This window comes from Ptychodera flava, unplaced genomic scaffold (assembly GCF_041260155.1).
Source record: "Ptychodera flava strain L36383 unplaced genomic scaffold, AS_Pfla_20210202 Scaffold_84__1_contigs__length_488627_pilon, whole genome shotgun sequence".
Lineage (NCBI taxonomy): Eukaryota > Metazoa > Hemichordata > Enteropneusta > Ptychoderidae > Ptychodera > Ptychodera flava.
In genome coordinates this window covers 334,814-344,817 of record NW_027248406.1, presented here as the reverse complement: position 1 = coordinate 344,817, position 10,004 = coordinate 334,814, and the positions used below count along the sequence as shown (strand labels likewise).

At 34.8% G+C, this 10,004-nt stretch overlaps 1 protein-coding gene across 1 annotated transcript; it reads right to left on the bottom strand.

The window, feature by feature from the left end:
- Positions 1-1,611: 1,611 nt before the first annotated feature.
- Positions 1,612-8,712, bottom strand: LOC139129011 (uncharacterized). Its single transcript, XM_070694687.1, has 11 exons — positions 8,347-8,712; positions 7,487-7,606; positions 7,133-7,230; positions 6,719-6,872; positions 6,149-6,258; positions 4,559-4,700; positions 3,859-4,257; positions 3,428-3,606; positions 2,849-3,056; positions 2,081-2,161; positions 1,612-1,794 (listed from the first exon to the last, which is right to left on the bottom strand). Exons 1-11 carry the CDS (start codon positions 8,710-8,712, stop codon positions 1,612-1,614), a joined length of 2,040 nt encoding a protein of 679 aa, XP_070550788.1.
- Positions 8,713-10,004: the final 1,292 nt, after the last annotated feature.

Below are 10,004 nucleotides of genomic sequence, written 5' to 3'. Positions count from 1 at the left end.
AAAAGGCATTTTTAGTTGCATTTAAAAGTAACAGTACTTGTGTATCACGAAAAATGTATGGGCTGAATGAAATCTTTATTACCGGTCATTATTACATATGTACTGCCGTTTACTTGCATTGGAGCGCGAGTACCACAGGTATTTGCAATGTAGTGCAAATACCACAAACATTATTCCATACCTGCATGCAAATGAATAGAACAGCAAATAGAATGAATAGAACATCCTTGTCTTTCAATGTGTGTCGCGTAAACTATTTAAAATGTGTTCGCTTGTCTTTTTAGTTCCTTTGTTTTCTTGATAAAATAAACAGGGGGAAACATATGTAATAATAATGGGGAGCGAGCAAGCTTGCTGTACCAGGGGTATTTGAACTCGTTTTTGTCTGAATTCGGTTGTCCTTTCACCCCCCGTGCTCGTGAAAGCACGACCGCCGGATCCCCCGCAAACACTCGTGCAAATACCGCTGTTACGGCGCGCTTGCACTCTCTCACCATGGGTTCTGTCATATTATGATATAACTTACACTGTGTCATGTTCCTTCCATTTCCCACCATCTAACAAAAATCGTAGTATCTCTTGTTTCGCCAAATGCACCACTGTATCCGAGCTGGGGTTATGTCTGTTTGTGTACTCTTGGACCATTCTAATCCTTCCGTTCTCTTCTTCAAATTTTTCAGCCTGAAAGCCTTGGGTGTGTCCATGTCAGAGTATGTCATCCGGGATGTGAAGAAGGTAGTGGGTTGTATGCTTCCTGAGAATTAAAAGATAAAGTTGAATAGGTTTGTTTGTTTTATGAAATAACAAAGACATAAATGAGACATGTCATGACATAAAATGATGTTTGAATCTAATCCTTTTAAGATCAAGTCAGTCAAAATCATATCCATTTTCCATATCTTGCCAGGTTCAACTGTGTTTATCAGGTCAAGTTGGTGAAAATCAGTATAAATATTGTGGTGGTTTATTTGGTCAAGACTCAATAGAACGATGTTTAAGGTAAGAGTGATTATAACCATTTAGCATTTGATGATCCAAATGACCAGTATCAGTGTAAATCCAATGTTCCTGCAACCTAGCCTGGCAGTTCCGAATTCAGTCCTTATCATAGGAATGCACGATTTACACTGGTCAACAGGACTAGTACAATTCGAAATCCATTGGTCTGAATCCAAAAAAAATTGATAGTCCTTGACCTCAAATGACTGGATTTGCTCACCCTTGTTATGGACGATTTTAGGAAATCTCTAGTGGTCAAGACAGTGAAAGCACATTAAATGGGACTAAATATGGAACTAAATCAGTCAAATACTTCAAATGAGAAAATCAAATGAAAACGTCAGGCTGGTCACATATGAATCCGACAGGAAAGGGATTTCACTTAACTTAATGATATCCAAAACTGGATTACATGTGAAATATGAGAACACTTTTCTATTTGATGAATTTTGATAGAACAAGATGTTTGTAGACCTTTTGATATAAACGTAAATCCTATATTATGTTATATCAGGTATTTAAGAGTGCCAAAAATATAATTGTGCAGAGACAGTATTGCATATCATAGACAGGTGTGGTGATATCTTACACTGTGTAAAATAATGAAAGGTTTTAACAAAGCACATTTCTCATTTTGACACTCAAAAACCTTATCGTATGGACACCAAAATTTTTATACCTTATTAGTGCACTTCCAATTTCTGTCAGCTTTGATATGAATTGTTGAATTATCAGTTTGAGGTGCTCCAATTCTTCACTTAAATATGGACCTGGTCTGTATACAAGGTGAGCTATCTATATGATGGAGAAATGGTTACAGTTTGTAAAGAAAGTTGTGTTGTACTTTTCTATGCGAGTATAATCCTTCTACTCTTATATTTTTTTTCAGTCATTTCCAACAACCTTTGACTCAATAAGATGACTATTTGAGATGAACTCAGAAATTGAGCGGTGTGTTGTACCACTGGTATGTTCTTTGTTGTGTCACCAGAAGCAGAGAGAGATGTGTGGTAAATAACTTGTACACTTTGATTCGTCTCAGCAACTCTAAATAAGGTATATGTACATTACATGAGCTTACCTCTGATAAAAGACAGTATGCTTGTATATACCCAATAGGGATGGAATTGCAGCGTGCAAGGTGGAAAGGTGCCACTTGTACCTGTATTTTTGAATAAGAATGTATTGACTTTACTAAATGACAGTTAATTGGTAAGCATTTTTGTTATATCTAAAATAACATAAGCATTAATTTTTGGCAATGTTTTCAGTAATTTTTTTTGTTCCATATATCACCTGCAGTTTCTTGTCCTACTCCCCACAGCATGCTATAATACCAATATTCTGTGATGCAATATTCTCTCCACATGTGTAACAACCATTGTTATTTTGATAAATAAATTCTAGTCAAGACCTTAATTCAATTTTCTTTAATAACCTATAGTTTCCTAAAATGAGGACTAGTTTATGACTACTGAACTTTATTTTTGCCAAAAACAAAATTTTAATGTTTCACTGAGATTTTAATTTCACTTACTACATGTAAAGTATAGGAAATCAGAAGGTCCATTTGGATTTTGTTTGGAAGGATATAGGGTCAAGCAAAAACAGTGAAAATAAATTGCAATTGGAAATAGTGTTCAACACTATTGAACCAGCAAAGTGGTACATAAGTCAGTCTATTTCATATTGGTATTACTTTATGTAATATTTACAATTCACCAGTTTTCTTTTTATAGTACTGCTCCAGATCTATTCACATGGCATATCCACAATTACTTTTGAAAAAAAACAAAGTGACCTTCCATGATGACAAACCTAAAAATATACCGTATTATATTTGACATACCCAAAGCTTGTAGTGCCTACCAATGAAACTACCATAATGGGCCATAGACTTCGAGGTCAACCTTCTTTCAAATGACGTCCAATCAAATTCCTCCATTGACAGCCCGAGGATTGCTTTGTCATTTTCATCCATGATGGCCATGATTTCACTGAGAAGGTTCTTGTTGGGATTTATAAGGACAGCATGCAATCTGTCTTGTGGCGTGTCACTAGAAATAATTTTGGTGAAATAATGTATTTTGTGAATGTGACGTTCTGTGTGCTCTCTAACAAAAAGAAATTTCAGGAAACTTTAGAGTCAATTAAAAAATTTGTGAAATTTTCTTGATCCACAATGCATTATTAGCTATTCAACTGAAAATTTTATAGCACTACAGAGGGTATTCATGAGTCATGGCAAATCAAATAGGCATAGAAGGCACATTGATCATGTTTTTCCCAAATGATTTACTGCAGATGAAACATTCTTTGTATATTTATGCTGCGTTTAATTTTTATGTCCAACTAGCTCCTGAAACAAAATGAACATTATGCTCCCAGTTCTATTATAAAAGGTAAGTAAATGATTGTTCTTACTTACCTATAGGGACTGAAGTCCTCAATGTCAAGTAAACAGTTATCTCCCTCTTTGATTCCACTTTCTCTACGAATTCGCTTTCGGTCGCTCTCCATTTCAGTAGCTTCTAATTCTTTGATGATTTCTTTTACGGTAGCCTTTGTTCTTGGGGTTCCAACATGCGACAATGAAGACTTGTCAATCTGTGTGGCAAAAAACATGCAGTTACACATTAAGAAAGGTTTGATGATAATACCTGCAAATGATCATTCAAATGATAATGGAATGTGTAATTGTATGTGCTTTGACAAACAGAGATGGTTATATACAAGGTGGATTGTGTGAAAAGTACCAAAGGTCAATGATCATGATATTTGGCACGTACTCAGGGTTGCTATTATAAAATGTGTCCCAACACAGTGCAGTGTGCATTTGTGTTGATTTAGTATACTTACATCACATATCCTACATGGGTGATTTGCAGTTGCGCCAAGATGATTGGATAGTTTTGATCCCATGACACTATCAAAGATACCAATCGCAATGCGTGGTTTGAATATGGCTTCTTTGCCCGTACATGCATCAAGAGTGCATATCCCATCTCTGATAGATTTTATATCATCAACGATTGGCTGGAATAACTCATTCGGTTTTACTATGTTTGATGTTGATACAAAGTGAACATTTTTAAGTTTGTCCTTTTCTGATGTTGGTAGACCTGCGAGCTGCATCGAGAGGACATGATAACTGTTCCATTGTTTACTCTTGTTACCACTTGTATCATCTGCATAAATATTTATTGGCAGGTAAACTTCTGGGATGCGACTTGTGTTCGGACTGAAGAGCAATTCCTCCTGGAAAAATGAAGTCAGTCATCAGTCAATATTACAAAGCAGAAAACATGCCACTGGGACATGATAGTATAACAGTCTAGAGAGATATGTCAACTGTGTCTGTCTTTATACATAGGCTCAAGTCATTATTTATTCGAAGTTTGCATGACTGTTTGCATAGTAGTTTATAAAAAAACATATAGTTTTTGTTTCAAAGAAGAATCATGAAAATATTCGAAAAATACTGCTAATGTGGCTTTACTCTGAAAGGAAAATCATGAAAACAGTGCTAAAAATACAGCTATTAGGGCTGTAATCTTACATCTTGTGTAATGTCCTCCAGATATACATCACCATTCACTAGCTTTAGAACATGGCTGATTTGGTAATCATGTGGATGTGAGATACCCACTATATCATCAACATCAACTACCATTGTTGAGTCTCTCATGGGAACCAAGGACCTGAAGAAAAAAATATTTCATAACATTAGGAAAGGTACATATATATATATATATATATATATATATATATATATATATATATATATATATATATATATATATATATATATATATATATATATATATATATATATATATATATATATTCCATATTTTCAATCCTCAACAATGTGTAACCGTATTCTCTGTGCCCAAGTTCAGAGGTTGCCATAAAGCCATTATGGTGATAACCGGGAGGGCACATTGTATACATTTTGTGTATTTCGCTCACTGCTTTAATAGTAGTTAGAGCACTCTGAGATTGTTGGACAGCCTCTTGCGTAATATAAGGGGCGTTCACTGTTGGCACTATGCTTTGCTTATGGTACGTATTGCCGTTAGAGCACTCTTGTGAGTCCATATTTTCAATCCTCAACAATGTGTAACCGTACTCTCTGTGCCCAAGTTCAGAGGTTGCCATAAAGCCATTATCGTTATAACCGGGAGGGCACATTGTATATATATATATATATATATATATATATATATATATATATATATATACACACACACACACACACACACACACACACACACACACACACACACATCTGGGTTGCTGGAGAAATTTTTTCAAAAATTTATCTAGACAATGTTGTTTTGTGAGCCACTGGACTCACTCTTCAGGAGACTCCTGACAAGTTAGTCCAGTGGTTCACGAAACAACGTTGTAGAGATGAATTTGTGAAACAATTTCTTCAGCAACCATGAAATATTCCACTCTGTCTTTTGTATTAAACACTTTGTATCGGACCAGTCAAACCGCATACTTCGTGTATATATATATATATATATATATATATATATATATATATATATATATATATATATATATATATATATATATATATATATATATATATATATATATATATACATGTGTTTGTGTGTGTGTGTGACATTCATAACGAACTCAATCTTAGTAGTCATTATGATTTATTTAAGAGGCAAATCCCTAAATTCCTGATTAAAGTAAACAAAAAGCTAGAATTTCAGTGGAAAACAAAAAAGCTTTCAAGGTTGATGGTTATGAAATTAGGACACCAAGTTACTAGAACAATAGACTAACATCAAGAAGTATGCCCTTTAAAGGTATACAGTCACCAGTGCAAATTTAGCCACTGTCACCATGGAGAGTGGAGATCTAGCCAATCACAGATTTTCACAGGGTGACCATGCAAAAAAAAGTGCACCACCATATGGTCACTAAAAGACATAGACATACCCCTTTTGACCATATATGGACATATGTAAATTGTGGGTGACTGTATACCTTTAAGTATGCAGTTTTCTGTATACCATTTTCTTGTTGGAAATTTGAACCAAGAATCATGTTTTCGCAAAATACTAGATTGTATATAATCTCATATAACAATGTAAAAGTGATTGATAACGTTGTAACTTCATACCTTTCATTCAAAATATCTGAAAATGGTCTCAGTAGAGGATCGTTGTATAGAACAGTTTTATGTACAACAGCATGTAACTTTAAGGTACTCCCAGCCATTGAGTTTACTACCTGTTGATAAAAAGCACCACATTTGCCATTGTTAGTTTCAGGCAGTGATTTTAATTGCTGTCAAGTTGCTCACAACTAAGACTGCTTTGTCAGAATTCCAACACTGATCTTCTGTGACAACTTTTATCGAGAATTGTTCCCATAAAAGTATTGAGACAGAAGTGGTTACAATAATTAACAGTAGATAATAAAGAACAATATATTGTCCAGTCATACATATGTGTCTCCACAGTGTGTATCAGTTGAGGTTGTGATGAGTGAAGCAAATAAGATGATACAAAGGAACTCAAATTGCCAGGCAGCTGTTTCCTGTGAATAAACTTGACATTAACAGTGGATTATTAATATTGGCAAAAAAATTGGAAAAAAGGTTTTGCAGTATGCATGTTTTGAATAATGACCAAGATAGCTGCCAACATATGTAGGTGCTTCTTTTGGTATCATCTTATTTGTATGTTACCTTCTTCATAAATGACTTGATGATGCCAGTCTCTCTGTTTGATAGCAAGACTGGATCTCCAGCAAAATATCCCTTAACATGTGACGCAGGGAATTCTGACTGCCACTTTTTTCCTTCACATTGATGATGCAGTGTGTCCTTGTATGTAGGAAATCTGTGAGCAAAGTTGTAACTTTTGTTAATTTCGTTCCTGTCTAAAGCAACTCATGCCTACCCTTACATTCCTTATACCAGTACAAAAAAGAGTACAACATTTACTCAAATCTAAACTGAATAAGTAACACCAGTGAACAGATTTAATGGTCACAGTATGTTAGATATTCAAGCAGGATCAACGAAAGTAATAAATGAAAAATTAATGAAAGATCCAGTCCAAAAACTGGCCAACATTAGAAAAAAGTGTCTAATGTTCACCTGTTTATACATGATGCGATTTTTGGGTTCCCCAGAAGTAGCTTGATGAGAGCTGATGGTTTGATGTATGTAAAGGGTGTTTCATCAGATGCCGTCCCCTGTAGAGAAAGAGTATTATAATTTATTAAAAAAAATAATACAGTCAATGACCTGGATAATTGAGAACCTAACTTTAGTCCAACTGATTTTCAAAGTTTTGCTAGCTTATATACACATAAGAACCTGGTCAGCCATCTCACAAACCACATAGTCCCCTCAGTTCACAATGCAGTGACAATACCTTTAGAACTGATAGCTACTGTTTTTACTAATGATAAGTATGTTTGTCTTTTGTAATGGCAATGTTCAAATTACCTTTCCAATTAAATCTTCGAACCCTGGAACTGAAAACTGAGAGACAGATTCTATCGATGGTATATCTGGAACGTTCAGTTCTTCTAATATGAACCATATAAACTTCTTGGTTTCACGAGACTGAAAAGATGATTACAAGAATAAAGAATGATAACAACTTCCGTAAAATTTTGTTAAAATTTCACCCGACAAAAAATACTGGTGGTAGATTTTTATTGGATCTATGAATATAGTTGATTCACTTATTGCCTTAACAAACTGAATCAACAAACTCACTCACGTTGAAAAGGATTGGGTCATAAAATTTAAACTAATAGTAAAAACAATCTATCTAACCAAACCCTATATAAGCTTGAAATCTGCTTAAACTTGACAACAACAACAACAACAACAACAATCAATAATAATGATAATAATATGTGATGAATCTTTTATTATTTCGTAAATCACTGAGTATTATGTTTGTTTTTTTCTCACAGATGGGCTTTTTTTTATTTTTTTATTTAAAAAATTAAAAGTAGCATGGACTTTCATTGTATTAATTTGTAAACAAAAATCAATAACAGTACCCTGGAAAATATTGTGTATCAGAATTCAGAAAGTTCATGAACTTTATCACAAAAAGAAGTTGACAAAAACTGGTATTTTATAGTTAAATCAACAGGTGTCACTTTTACATCTTAGGTGCATGAACTAAATGATATTAGACAGGGTATTGTCTGGAACACAACTGCTGATTTTTTTTCGAGTCTCAGCACAATAACACTATTTTAAGTTAAAACTGAACACACACACACATTAATACTCTACATGAAGAATACACATGCTGTTAATATAGTATATACAAAACATCAGCTTACCATTGGCCGAGGTCCTGAATGGCATAGTGTGTACAAAAGAAAGAAGATCTTACTGGGAAACGGATACCAGATATTTTCATCACACTGATCAAAGTTAGTATTATCTTCTTCATCATTAACCCCAATGTTTTCTGGAATACATACATCAGAAATGTCGTAATCTTCGTAACTGTCAACTTCGAAAGTTTCAGCACAAATGGGCGTTGAGGTCGCCGTGTCATCTGAAGTGACAATCCACTCGCATAGACGGCTTAATGTTTTGTGTCTCTTGCTTTGTCGATGGCGTTGAATATTCGATTCTCTGAATGTTCTGAATTTACAATACTCGCATCTGAAAACGCGCTCCGTACCTTCACTTTCCGCCATTTCGTCTGCTTCAAGTATTAACCAATCAGCGTTTATTACATACAGATGGTATTGACTAATGAAAATACAGCAGACGACATTCTCTTTGGTGACGTAATCACGATACCGCTCATCATCAGTTTTCCCACTCATCGCATGTTACGCATCGCTCGCTCCAGAGTTTTTTTTTCACAAGGTGAGTCACTCCACAATTGCATTATAAATATGATATTTATTTAAACTACCATATGAATGCGGTTAAGATTAACATACAAAATATTCAAACAATATTATTTGGTGTACATACATACCCCTCGAAGTGTTTTACAAACGATAATACAGTCGCGCGCATTGAGTATTGTCATTTTTGAACAAAATGCATTTTGTATTTTCCATTTAAGATATTTACCATTTCAAATGATAAATATATTGGGATACCAATACCAAAACAGTGTCGTCGTATATAATATATAGTTTATTAATACAAGTTATAAATGGAAAGGTGCTCGATGAAACATATGTATACACACGGGAAGCGCGAGCCAGTCATCTGCACCCACTGTCAAACGCTTGGGTCAAGTCACGCGCAAACGTATCGCCGGTCATACATATGAATCTGTAGTTTATCGACAATATTATCGTCGTTGTTTATATCACATCTTGTCATATACATTACAGATAAACAATCTGATTCACTATGGCCTCAACAGACCCCGACGAATTAAGTAACGATGATCTCTTTTACGTGAGTATACTTTTAATGTATAATAATTTGTGTTATTTTGATCTCGGAATGTCGACCGAACGATGCTCCATAGCCATAAGGTTGAAATATTTTCCGGTTTCACAATAATTTCCACAAGAGTTACTAATCTAATCGTACGACGTCCGAGTACTACATGTACATACTACTTCTTGACTTTGTTTTGGTTTCTTTTTATGAATGAAATTTGCATGTAGGTCATCGGTCACAAGCGAAGGGTCATAATGGCACCTTCACGTCGAAGACCTCTCATACAAGTCCAAGCTGAACCGTTTTCCAGGAAACATTTAAGCCTTTCACCACCTTTCTTATTAGATAAACTGGAGTCATATAGACTAGATACAATGCATCACAGTCCCTCTATCCACATACAGTTAATTATTACAAAGCACAGTGCAGTGTTTCGTGTGATTAATATATAGACAATAGGATTTGTGTTGCAAATCGCGCCCTCGTGTATAGGCTGCACGCATCCTTTGTTTTTTAATGGACTCAACAGGTGGTCGTTATGACTGCATTTTTTATTGTTAGGATTCTCAAGAATCTCGGA